Genomic DNA, 11,831 nt, shown 5'->3' with positions numbered 1-11,831 from the left:
GGAATAACAAAACAAGCAAAAACAACACGTTTAGGAAGTTAGAAAAAGCCCTAAGAGGTGGAATACTGAAAACGCAAATGTTTCAGAACTCCCATTCTCTTAAATCTCCGTGAACACTTCCCCTAGGTGCCATCAAAGCCTGTTGTTAAACAATAGTGCCATCTTCAGTGGGAGTCCCGTCTCTAGATTGGGAGGCTGTAAACGGATAATCCTTCAGAAGTCTGGCTGCTCAGTTAGCCCCTGCTGCACAGACTCCTGATCTCCTTCCACACCCGCTCTGCCCCTCCCCGTTCTCGCAGCACCTGAGGACGAGCGGACTGGCCGGGCCGGTCCCTCCTGCCACTCCAGGGATCCGGGGAAGGGCGTACGCGCCCTTAACGCAATCTCCCCGACTCGCCTCTGTTCGGCTCCACCCTGCCCCGCAGCCTCCAAACACACTTCCCCGCCGTAGCTCCGCCCTTTCTCCCTTAGCCCGTCCCTCTCTATTACGGGTTCTCGCTCAGCGCTCCTGGTGATTGTGGTTTTTCCGGGAGAGACCACGCTTCTACTCACGCTCTCCAACGGCTCCGCCTTCCCGCCGGAGCCTGACCCTTCCCAGCGTGCTCAGCGATTCCGGCGTGCGAGGCCCTCGGAGGGCAAGGCCCCAGGGCCTGGCTTAGGGACGCGAAAGGCAGACTGGGAATTGTAGTTTGATAGCCCGCGAGGGGGGCTAGAGGCTGGCGGTAGGAGGGACTCGTTGTCCCAGCGTGCCCTGCGCCTCAGCCCGCGCGCTCGCAGTTTCTCGCTCTCGCCCGCCCTCCGCTCCCTAGCTTGCTCGCGGTTTTGCTCGCGCTCTCCTCGCGGATCGAAGGGACTGTGGCTACAGCCTGTGGCTGGGAAGGGCGACAGAGGCGGCGGTTCAGGAGAAACGAAGCTGCAGGGGTGGTGGTGGTGGGAAGATGTCGGGCGAGGACGAGCAGCAGGAGCAAACTATCGCCGAGGACCTGGTCGTGACCAAGTATAAGATGGGGGGCGACATTGCCAACCGTGAGTGCGGCCTCAGGGGTCCGGAGATCGAGGCTGGGAGGGAGGGGCAAGGGGGACGGTGTTGAGCTGGCCCCTGAGGGGCTGGAGCGGTGGGGTCATGCAGTGTGGGCTAGTGAGGGCCCCGCGCAGGTTTGCTGGAGGTGGCGTGGTGGGGAGGCTCCGTGTCACGCCTGGGACCTGAGAGGCTAGGCCTGGGCTGGAGTCTCTGGAGATGCGGGCGGGCGAGCGGGCGGCCGGGAGGGGCGGAGAGCTGGGCCTCCGGCCGGCTCCAGCCCTAGGTGGTTGGTAAGGAGGCGAGGCGTATCTCTTGTCCCTCACCCTTCAGTCCGGATCTCTGTCTCTGATTTTGGCAGCAACGAAGCCATCTCGAAAAGGAAGAGCCCCTCTATTTTGTAGCGGCTCTCCGCCGTCAGGAGCCTAGCCGGCACGTGTTGCCAGGTCCCCTGCGGATCGCCGGCTCTCTCCGCTGTGGTCCCTGACACCAGCTTCCCTACCACGTGCTTTGTTGTAGTTTTTCGTTCTTTACTTCAGCTCCTTCCTTGATGGGGGCCGCCTTCTACTCTTGGGCCAGCTCAGGGACCGTTGGAGGGCACCCCATAACTCTTGGAGATGTATCTCACTGTTCTCGAAGTTATTCATCACTACCTCCAATCTGCGCAGATGGCTTTAGTTAGTCGTCAAATTTGATTGTTCTCAAGGGTTTCACAACTTTAGGAGTGTTTTGAGGTCCTCCCCCCAACTAGGCAAACCTGTGAATAGTACTGTTAAAGGGGGGACTGATGTTAGAATCTCAGAATATTAGGACTGTGCTCTGACTTACTCAGTAGCTGCCCCTGCCACTCTGGACAGATGTCTCACTTTCTGACTTCTCTTTTTCCAATTTAAAACCCAGTTAGGGGGACAGAAAGTGCTTGTCTTTGGGCTTTTAAATGGTTTTGACAGTAAAGATAGGCATTTAGGATGCCTTTGATCCTATGGCTGAAAACCTGAGGTTTTCAGACTTCCAAAGAATCACCAAAACTTGGATCACAGAAATCAAATCTGAAGTCCAGGATGGGCCGCGGAGAGGGTATCCGGTGAACAAAACAATGCTTTATAACATAATGGACATGGAGTGGTTTGAATCAGAAAAAAAATTTTTTCCCTCTTGCAGTCTATAACTTCTGAGGCACTTGTGATTCCAGATACCAGTTTGAAACTCTTTTGGGTCACATACCTCTTTGAAACCTGCTAAAAGCAGAGCTTGCTGAAGCTCAGGGACCTTAGTTTAAGTCTCCTTGACTTGTTATTTGAAGAAATAAGTTTACATAAATTGGGATTACTAACATCTAATTGGGGTGTCTGGGAAGGGAAGAAGGTAGCATTTAACGGTGCATCAGCTTGGAGTCAGCAATTGCATGTCTATCTTCCTGTTGTCCCTGACGCCTATAAATTTCCTCCAGGCTGCTTTGCATGTATGTTGGATACCTTGGTGAGAACCCCCTTAAAGTTCATAATCCTGTCCTACCACACCACAGATACCATCTTTGAAAGTCTCCCTTGCCTAAGGAGACAGATGGTGCATACCCAGTTGTCACACTATATAAGGGAGGAAAGGGAGTGTTGGCTTTTTTATTTCAGGAAAGGAAGGTAGAGATTTCGAGATTATAGGGAGGTACATTGCAAGAGACAAAACTTATTCCCTCTTTCATCCTTTGAGCAATGGCACTAGGGAATATTAGAAACTCTAAGTCCAACTTCTAGGTGTTTCTTGGATGGTAACTTAGACAACACATGCAGGACTGATACGGGGTTCTGTTCCCAGGGGTACTTCGGTCTTTGGTGGAAGCATCCTGTTCAGGTGTGTCGGTACTGAGCCTGTGTGAGAAAGGTGATGCCATGATAATGGAAGAGACAGGGAAGATTTTCAAAAAAGAAAAAGAAATGAAGAAAGGTAAAAATAATCCCTCACGAATTTCCTAAGTTTGACCCTTATTCAGTCCTGTTTGTTTTATTGTAATGATGCAACCCCTACCCCAGCACTCGTTGAGATATTTGGAAATTTGGAATGGCAGGGGGGATTCAAGCAGTTTCCCACCCAATCCAAATTGATCAAACTTAAGCAAGACCCTGAAGAAAATCCACTCATCTTTCTGAGGGGCAACAGGGCTCCAAGAGAGTGAGCAAGGCAGTAAGGCTGATTGTCTCTTTACAGGTATTGCCTTTCCCACCAGCATTTCAGTAAATAACTGTGTATGTCACTTCTCCCCTTTGAAGAGCGACCAGGACTATATTCTCAAGGAAGGTGACTTGGTAAAAATGTAAGCTTAAACTATTTTAGAGCACTTGTCTTCTTCCTAAGCATTCACAGTAGTGCCAGTTGCTAATGCTGTACTCTGCTCTTGCCTTTCAGCGACCTTGGGGTCCATGTGGATGGCTTCATCGCTAATGTGGCTCACACTTTTGTGGTTGATGTAGCTCTGGTAGGTGGACCACTTTGAACGCTGTTCAGCCAGTGGGGAGTGGGGGAGGGCGCACTGCTGCTTGCTTCTTATCCCCAGCCCCACCACCACGCAAGTTTTGAGAGAGTATCTAGAGAAATGAAAGAGGAAAGGGTGTTTTCTCTCCTGACCACTGGCTGCGTAATGGACACAAACAGATATTAACTGAAAGACCAGCTGTGTTAAAGAGCTTTCCAGGAAGGCACTCACTGCATTTCCTTATCTACAGGGGACCCAAGTAACAGGGCGGAAAGCAGATGTCATTAAGGCAGCTCACCTTTGTGCTGAAGCTGCCCTACGCCTGGTCAAACCTGGAAACCAGGTAAGCTGTTGAGTCCAACTCCAAAGCTTGTTAGAGCCAAAGATGCATTAGGCATCTACAGCTATTCTATACTGAAAGAGAAGAGGCAGGAATTAAAGAGTAATACCAAAGAGCAGTTAAATCTGAGTGCCTACCTTAGATGGTATCGTGCTAGGTGTAAGGGGATATGTGGTCCCTTTCTCATGGAGCCTGTAGAGATCCTTTTTCATATTTTGGATGTGCATCTTTCCCCAAAATAATTTGAGATAGAGAGCTTACAATAAAACACAGATACCACAGTTTTAAAACTCAATTTTAGAAGCTTATAAAACAAAAATCATAATAGTACCAGTAAATTGGTGGCAAAGAGGCCAAAGCCCCTTGCAAGACAAAATTAGGAAGCCCAGGGATCATAAACTGCTCATGAATTCATACAATTTAGTGTGTTAGACTATTAATGGAGATTTTTCTCTAACGCTTTGATTTCAGAGACCTGTTCAATACTTAAAGCATCCTCTTTTTTTCTGTGCTCTCTTCTTTACACTTTTCATCAGTTTGTCCCCATTGTAACTTAATTGCATCATTTTTACTTAAACCTCTGTTGTAGGTTTCTTACGGTGATACCTACTTCGTAGAGCTACCATAAAGCACTTTGAACAGTACTTGGCACATAGTAAGCCCTTGTGTCAGCTATTATTATTTTGCACGTTAATTATTTTTATTATTTATATACTGTGTCTTTTCATTATTTATATTGTGTCTTTTCACTGAAAGGTACTGTTAATATAGTGGCTGTTGTCTAGCTGTGACATTAGACTTTCTGAATTCTCACCCTGTTGCCACCCCATACTGATTTTAAATAACTTCAAGTTCAAATTTCCTCATCTGTAAAGTGGGGAAAATTAAATTGTGCCTTATTATCACATGGCTGTGAAGATTGAGATCATCCATGTAAAAAAGAGTTTCTATACCCTTTCAACAGGTTAGAATTCCAGGTATAATGGACTAAACACTATGGTCAGAAAACCTGGGTTTATACCAGGTTCTTTTGGTTAACTGGTTTAACCCTGGGCAAATCATGTAACCTTTCTGAGCCTCAGTTTCCTCCTCTAGATTGGGTTGTAGATCTGCACTATTCACCTTAGAGAATCATTATCTAAGTAGACCATCTTCGTGAAAGTGCTTTGTAAAATGGTATGCAAATGTTATTTCTAGGTTGTAGGGATGATAGGGCCTATGAAATGAAAAACCAATGCGAATCATTGCACTTGCTTGAGGATATTAGATCTCTCAGTTCTTTTTTTTTTTTTTTTTTTGTGGTACGCGGGCCTCTCACTGTTGTGGCCTCTCCCACTGCGGAGCACAGGCTCCGGACGTGCAGGCTCAACGGCCATGGCTCACGGGCCTAGCCGCTGCACGGCATGTGGGATCTTCCTGGACCGGGGCACGAACCCGTGTCCCCTGCATTGGCAGGCGGACTCTCAACCAGTGCGCCACAAGGGAAGCCCTCTCAGTTCTTTTATGCTTCTTGTTCTCATGGTAGACAACTTACTAGCCCGTGTATCTTATCTTTTATTTGATCTTGTACTTCTAGAACACACAAGTGACAGAAGCCTGGAACAAAGTTGCCCACTCATTTAATTGCACACCAATAGAAGGTGAGACCTCAGATAGTAGGGTTGGGGGTCTAAGTATGAGTGGTTTTGCAGAATTAAGACTTTTGCTCCCTTGAGGATCCATCTTGGCTCTGACATAATCCAAGCCAAAAACCTCAGTGCCCTGTGTTTCCATAGCCAGGCACTTTGCTCTCATTACTTGGGTGGGTGGGTTGGAAACCTTTTGGGATTCTAGGTGAGTGGTACCATAGACTTTGTCCAATCTGCAGGTATGCTGTCACACCAATTGAAGCAGCATGTCATCGATGGAGAGAAAACCATTATCCAGAATCCCACAGACCAGCAGAAGTAGGTGCCCTGTATGCCACCCTGTACCTTCTGTCATACCAGACTAGTCATGAATTTATCCTTCCATACTCCAGGCTAATCTTTTTTTTTTTTTTTTCAGGCTAATCTTATCTACTTTCTACTCTAAACTCCAGGAATTATTTATTGCTCTTTATGGTTCCCTTTCTGTTCCTTTTAGGAAGGACCATGAGAAAGTTGAATTTGAGGTACATGAAGTATATGCTGTGGATGTTCTCGTCAGCTCAGGAGAGGGCAAGGTGAGGAATGTTTACCAGAGCTAGCGGGGTCGGGGGGTGGTGCTGAGGGTGTGTTCCAAGAGCACCAGACCAAAATGTGATCTTTTTTAGGCCAAGGATGCAGGACAGAGAACCACCATTTACAAAAGAGACCCTTCTAAGCAGTATGGCCTGAAAATGAAAACTTCTCGTGCCTTCTTCAGTGAGGTTGAAAGGCGTTTTGATGCCATGCCTTTTACTTTAAGGTACTACTGCACTTACAAGCTCAGGGCTTGGAACCAGTCTGACCCATAGACCACACACCCAGGAGCACTCTTTTATTTATTTATTTATTTTTAATTTATTTTATTTATTTATTTTTGGCTGCGTTGGGTCTTCCTTGCACGCGTGCTTTCTCTAGTTGCGGCGAGCGGGGGCTACTCTTCGTTGCGCTGCGCGGGCCTCTCATTGCGGTGGCTTCTCTTGTTGCGGAGCACGGGCTGTAGTCACGTGGGCTTCAGTAGTTGTGGCTCGAGAGCTCTAGAGCGCAGGCTCAGTAGTTGTGGTGCCAGGACTTAGTTGCTCCGTGGCATGTGGGAACTTCCCGGCCCAGAGCTCAAACCCTTGTCCCCTGCATTGGCTGGCGGATTCTTAACCTCTGTGCCACCAGGGAAGCCCCCAGGAGCACTCTTCCTTCCCCCACCTTTCCCTCCCTCTCTCTCCTTTCCTGCCTAGACTTGTAGCTCCAGCCTGTGTGCATGCCTTCTCTCCTCTGCCATCTCCCTCTCACAGAAGGTAGTGTAAAAAAGCAATCCTACGCATGATTTCTGCCTGAGGGTAGGAGTTATTTAAAAACATGAGCAAAATGGTAAGACATGATAAGGAGATAAGGATACCTGAATTTGTCTCTCCCTCCCTAGAGCATTTGAAGATGAGAAGAAGGCCCGCATGGGTGTGGTGGAGTGCGCCAAACACGAACTGCTACAACCATTTAATGTTCTCTATGAGAAGGAGGGTGAGTTCTAAGAAGAGAGTTGTACTTTGGAGCCCCTGATTATGGTCCCCTCCTCCCTATATAGCTCACAGAAAAGAGGATGGATGACAAGGGAACATTTTATCAAAATACTTTGTTTCTCTCATAGGTGAATTTGTTGCCCAGTTTAAATTTACAGTTTTGCTTATGCCCAATGGCCCCATGCGGATAACCAGTGGTCCCTTTGAGCCTGACCTTTATAAGTCTGAGATGGAGGTCCAGGATGCAGAGCTCAAGGTTAGTGTGGGATGGAAAGGGGCGGGCACGTGGCACTTGTCTTGGGAGTGAGGAATAAGTGATGGGAAGGTCCTGAAGAGAGCTACAGTGCTGAGAGTAGCACTTGGTGTTTGCTCCACATTCCTCAAAATTTGTTTTCCTTCTTCTATATGTTCCAGGCCCTCCTCCAGAGTTCGGCAAGTCGGAAAACCCAGAAAAAGAAAAAAAAGAAGGTTCGTTACAGTCATCCCTCTCTGGCAGGGTGAACCTGATCCCTCTTTATTCCACCTTCCTGGGTCATGGTGGGTGTATAGATTTCTGTATGTCCTTATTTCTCCCCGTCTCAGCCCTGACCTAGAGAATTAGGATATTTTTGTCCTTGGTCCCCCAGACACTACCCTAAGTTGTTGGAAACTGACATGTCTTCTCCCTCTCCTTTCCATGAATGTAGGCCTCTAAGACTGCAGAGAATGCCACCAGTGGGGAAACTTTAGAAGAAAATGAAGCTGGGGACTGAGGTGGGTCCCATCTCCCCAGCTTGCCACTCCTGCCTCATCCCCTTCCCACCACACCCCAGGCTCTGTGAAATGCAGTTCGTCTTCTCCACCCAGGACCACCAGCAGAGCGGGGTCTCCCTGTCCTCGTCCCAGTCCCCCAACCTAGCCCCCTTCCAACAACAACCAGCTCCAACTGACTCTGGTCTTGGGAGGCCAGGCTTCCCAGCCATCGAAGACTACTTTAAATAGAAAAGAGAAATTGAATAATAAAATCAGGAGTCAAAATCCATCGTCTTCAAGCCCCTCTTTCTAGCCTTTTTCTACTATTCTCTGCTTGGTCGAGGTTTATGACCCTACAACAGAACGGGGAAGAGGCTAAAGTAGCCGCCACCACTAAAAACTCAGCTGAAATGTTTTTATACCACTCCAGTGTCAGCATTTTCCCATCTGTTGGGGCTTGTTCCTCTCTCTTGTCCCACTCTCCCCAAGTATTTTATCAGGGCTCAAAATAGAGGAGCTATTCTTCAGACTGTTTTTCTTCACATGTGGCAGATTCCTTTTATGATCCAGGCTGTCTAGTCAGGCCCCTCCCATTTTTAGGAGCTGGAGCCTGCGTTTACCAAGGGATTCTCATCTATCAAATGGATCCTCATTTGTAAATCTTTGTAGTCAATTTTGTTCTGCAGGACATTTTTTTCCCCCTCCACAAGGCTGTAAAGAAGTAATCCATCTCAACCATGTCCATTTCTTTGGAGTCAGTGGGATTCCTCCCTTGCTCTATCTTAGAAACCTGAGTCGGAAGCTCCACTGTGGTTTTGTTCCCTGTATGAAATATTTTGACCTCCCTTTCTTGAAAGAAAGACCTGGAACCAGAGGAGCAGACTGATTGAAGAGACAAAACTCCTGGCTTTCTGAAGCTGTGGACTTGGATGAATTGCTAGGGGTTTGGAGAGAAAGTTGACGAATTTCAGTACCTCTGGCATGCTGTCCCAGGGAACTAGGGCTCCCGCTAACTTACAAGGTTTTTAAACACATTGAAAATGACATGGCGTTAAAATAAATTTGGATTTGCTCATAATCATGTGTCTTTGTTTGCTGCTCTTATTTGATGGCGGTGGGAGAGTGTGAGTTGAAGTGGTGATCATTTGGAACCTGTTTTGTTTTGTTTTGTTTTGTTTGGCATGCAGAATCTTAGTTCCCCAACCAGGGATTGAACCCATACGGAATCTTAACCACTGGACTGCCAGGGAAGTCCCTGGAACCAGTTTTCTATAGCCATATTTTACCTTTCTAAAACAAGGAATACCTTGAGTTGGGGGGACATAAATCCTGGGTTCTCTGAAAAGAGTACGTTTTCTATGGGAGTTTGTGATTTAGTTTTCTGACGTAAAAACATAAACCTTGCTGCCGACACTGTTCGGGACATTAATGTTTACTGCAAAAAGTAAGAACACTGTATGCAAGTGATTATCTTGATTTAGGAAGCCAGGAAGAATGCATTTAGTGTTATGCAATTTTTCAGGGCCAGCCTGAGATTGGATGGGTAATTTGTATTAGAGCTGCTTCCGCATGAGGCATTGCTGACCTGAAGATACTATGCTGAGTGAAACTGAACACATCCCTTCATGAGAACTTACAGAGAGTGGGCAATCAACAGGTGAGATCCCAGTGGATTTGATATAAAAACAATCCTGGGGTTTTTTGTTTTCAAACACATTACCTTCTGCTGGTGACAATACTAGAACCGCTTAGGCACTTGGAACAAGGGCCCTAAATTTAGAAACCTTGTTTTTCCAGAGCTAAAAAGTGAAATTTTATAAAGGGAAACCACTAAAAAAGGGATTATAACAAGCCGTACCGTATCTTACAGTGAATAAGGTGAAGTCTGTATGATGAAGAGTTCTCTTTCATCCATAACTGTAGCCAAATCTTTGGGTGTCTTTTCCGGGTACTTCTGACCTAACCATACCGTGAGACTGGGAAGTTGTCTTGCCACCAAATACCATTCTTGCCCTAAAGAAACGTGTAGCTCATCTTGCTTCCCCTCTGTCCATTGATTTGATCTTCACCCTATGCAGAAGGAGAATCACTTAAGTATTTTCTGAACAAGATGCATCGTGGCCAGGAATATAGTGATAATCTGCCTCAGGCATTGTAGAGAAAGACCGGACTTGGCTAGGAAAAGAGTTTATCTTCGATAGTTACAAAGTTCTCTGTAGTATGACAGCTTTCTCGACTCCTCACTTTACATCCTTTCAATGTTCTGAAATCTTAGGACCTTTGTAAGTTCCAAGATCGAATCTCCCTGCAGCAATTTAGAAAATAAGGTAAACCAGTAAAACAAATCAGGAGTTTTTGTTCAATCTGCACCTATCCATAGTAAAATGGAGGATATCGCCAACAAACTGCAACTCCCATGAAGCAATGAGAGGGAAGGCGGAAGTAGCTGCCCTTTGCTCGTTTGCACCTCTAGGTCTCTTATTGGAAATATGTGCTCATATTTGAATAATACAGTATCCTCATAATAAAACTGGGGAAAGGGGAATTTTGTAACTCAAACTCAAAATACTGTTTTCCAACAGAACTTTCCTAATTCAATCACTTCTCAGATACCTAAGGCCGAAACCCATTGTTACTCCCCTCGGGCAGCCCCGCCCCTAGGGGCAGGGCGAGACAGCGGAAATGACGACAATGAGCGTTTCATTAAATATCCGTAGGCGGGCCTGTAGCCCTCTCTCGGCCTTAGCGCCATCTTCGGAGGTGGGTGTCTGTGCTGCTGTGTTCGGTTTCCGAGTACAATCCACTAACATCTGATCTCTGCAGTTACCATCGTTATAGCAAACTAACTGCAGACTTTTTTTCTTTCCCCGTAGAAACCTCCGCGCCATGAGAGCGAAGGTAAGCAGTCCCTGGCAGTGATCTGAGGCTGTTAAGAATTGGCGATTGTGGGGGTAGACCTTGGCAAGGGAAGTCCGCCATCGTTCCGGGATCGCTGGGTTCTCAAGGGTGCCCAAGATATGTTGGGAGAGGAAGGATAGTTTGGGGAGAAGCAAAGGAAGTGGTGGGTAAGTACTGTGGTGAGAGAGGCTGGGAGTGCGAGAGAGGGCGGGAGTAGAAGAGCGCATGCGGGATTCGGGGTTTTACGTCTGGGTTCCGGGTGGGAGTCCAAATTGTTGATGTGGTTACTCATATAATGCTCTTCATATCCCTGCCTAAACTTGTTACTAAAACTAATGATACCTTGTTTTATTGTCTGCCTCTGGTTATGATCGGTTGCCAGTGGAGGAAGAAGCGAATGCGCAGGTATGCTGAGACATTTCCAGTACAGGAGGGGGGAAGTGGAGCGCGCCTTGGATAAAACTTGGGAGGAACATTTGGTTTAGAAATCTAAAACAACTTTAGGTGAAAAACGTTATGAGCATTGACTGGCCAAAGCCAGGAGTTGGGACACAAGACGGTAGCATCGTATTGTTGATTTTACCCCTCCCTTGTATTGTCTAGATGTAAAATGGGAGGGAAAGACTGAGCTCGGGTTTGTGGGCAGGAGGTGTATACTTATGTCTGGTTTTCAGGCTGAAGCGCAAAAGAAGAAAGATGAGGCAGAGGTCCAAGTAAACTTGTACACCCATGGAAGCCACAGGAGCAGAAACACGGGAAGCCAGAGGCCAGGGACGCTGGTACAAATTGTTGGACTGCTTGCCTACTGTCTAGAATTTGTCTCAGTGGATCTGGAACATCGATGGCCATTCTAATCGCTTCGACCGCCTTTGAGAGACCCACTTTGCTCGTATCAAAACGGCCCCTTTTGGCCCTTTGCCCTGGACCTTTTGACATACTGGACTAGTTCTATTCTCAGTTGTGGCTGAATGTAACATGTAACAATAAATCATATCTTTTGCTGTCTTAGCTGAAGAAAAAAATTCGTCTTGTGTGTTATGTGATTTTTATGGTTCCATTGGCTGGGGATTCTGTACCAGTACAGTCGACCTCTCTACCCCGTGATGTAGAGGAAGTCAAGCAAGCTCCTTAGGCTGCAAGTCGGGTGTGGGGGTTCTGGCCCTCGGAGCTGCTGGAGCATTGGGTGCCCTTTACTTCCTGG

The 11,831-nt window shown here is 47.0% G+C and overlaps 1 protein-coding gene across 3 annotated transcripts; it reads left to right on the top strand.

The window, feature by feature from the left end:
* Nucleotides 1–731: 731 nt before the first annotated feature.
* PA2G4 (proliferation-associated 2G4) lies at nucleotides 732–11,654 on the top strand. 3 transcript variants are annotated; one of them, XR_012324350.1, is made up of 16 exons: nucleotides 732–1,026; nucleotides 2,831–2,959; nucleotides 3,221–3,326; nucleotides 3,419–3,488; nucleotides 3,736–3,828; nucleotides 5,402–5,465; nucleotides 5,693–5,771; nucleotides 5,950–6,028; nucleotides 6,119–6,252; nucleotides 6,907–7,001; nucleotides 7,129–7,256; nucleotides 7,415–7,468; nucleotides 7,687–7,753; nucleotides 9,255–10,630; nucleotides 11,013–11,035; nucleotides 11,305–11,654. XR_012324350.1 is itself a non-coding variant. In XM_019952161.3 (14 exons), the coding sequence occupies exons 1-13, from the start codon at nucleotides 939–941 to the stop codon at nucleotides 7,750–7,752; spliced, it is 1,185 nt and encodes a 394-aa protein (XP_019807720.1). In that variant the 5' UTR covers nucleotides 732–938; the 3' UTR covers nucleotide 7,753; nucleotides 8,594–8,810. The 3 variants fall into 3 exon arrangements, 2 of the variants coding, with proteins under 2 accessions (XP_019807720.1, XP_019807719.1); XM_019952161.3 differs by lacking the exons at nucleotides 9,255–10,630; nucleotides 11,013–11,035; nucleotides 11,305–11,654 and adding an exon at nucleotides 8,594–8,810; XM_019952160.3 differs by lacking the exons at nucleotides 9,255–10,630; nucleotides 11,013–11,035; nucleotides 11,305–11,654 and adding an exon at nucleotides 8,590–8,810.
* The last annotated feature ends 177 nt before the right edge of the window (nucleotides 11,655–11,831 follow it).

Source organism: Tursiops truncatus, chromosome 11 (genome assembly GCF_011762595.2).
Source record: "Tursiops truncatus isolate mTurTru1 chromosome 11, mTurTru1.mat.Y, whole genome shotgun sequence".
In the NCBI taxonomy this organism is placed as follows: Eukaryota; Metazoa; Chordata; class Mammalia; order Artiodactyla; family Delphinidae; genus Tursiops; species Tursiops truncatus.
The sequence above is the reverse complement of the archived record's forward strand: the minus strand, read 5'-3'. Positions and strand labels throughout refer to the sequence as shown.

Bases quoted from the DNA above. Each gene is read 5' to 3' on its own strand.
- PA2G4 (XM_019952161.3), top strand. From the start codon at position 939: ATGTCGGGCGAGGACGAGCAGCAGGAGCAAACTATCGCCGAGGACCTG. The intron at 6,253-6,906 runs GTACTACTGCAC...CTCCCTCCCTAG, and splicing joins GCCATGCCTTTTACTTTAAG to AGCATTTGAAGATGAGAAGA. The intron at 7,257-7,414 runs GTTAGTGTGGGA...TATATGTTCCAG, and splicing joins TCCAGGATGCAGAGCTCAAG to GCCCTCCTCCAGAGTTCGGC.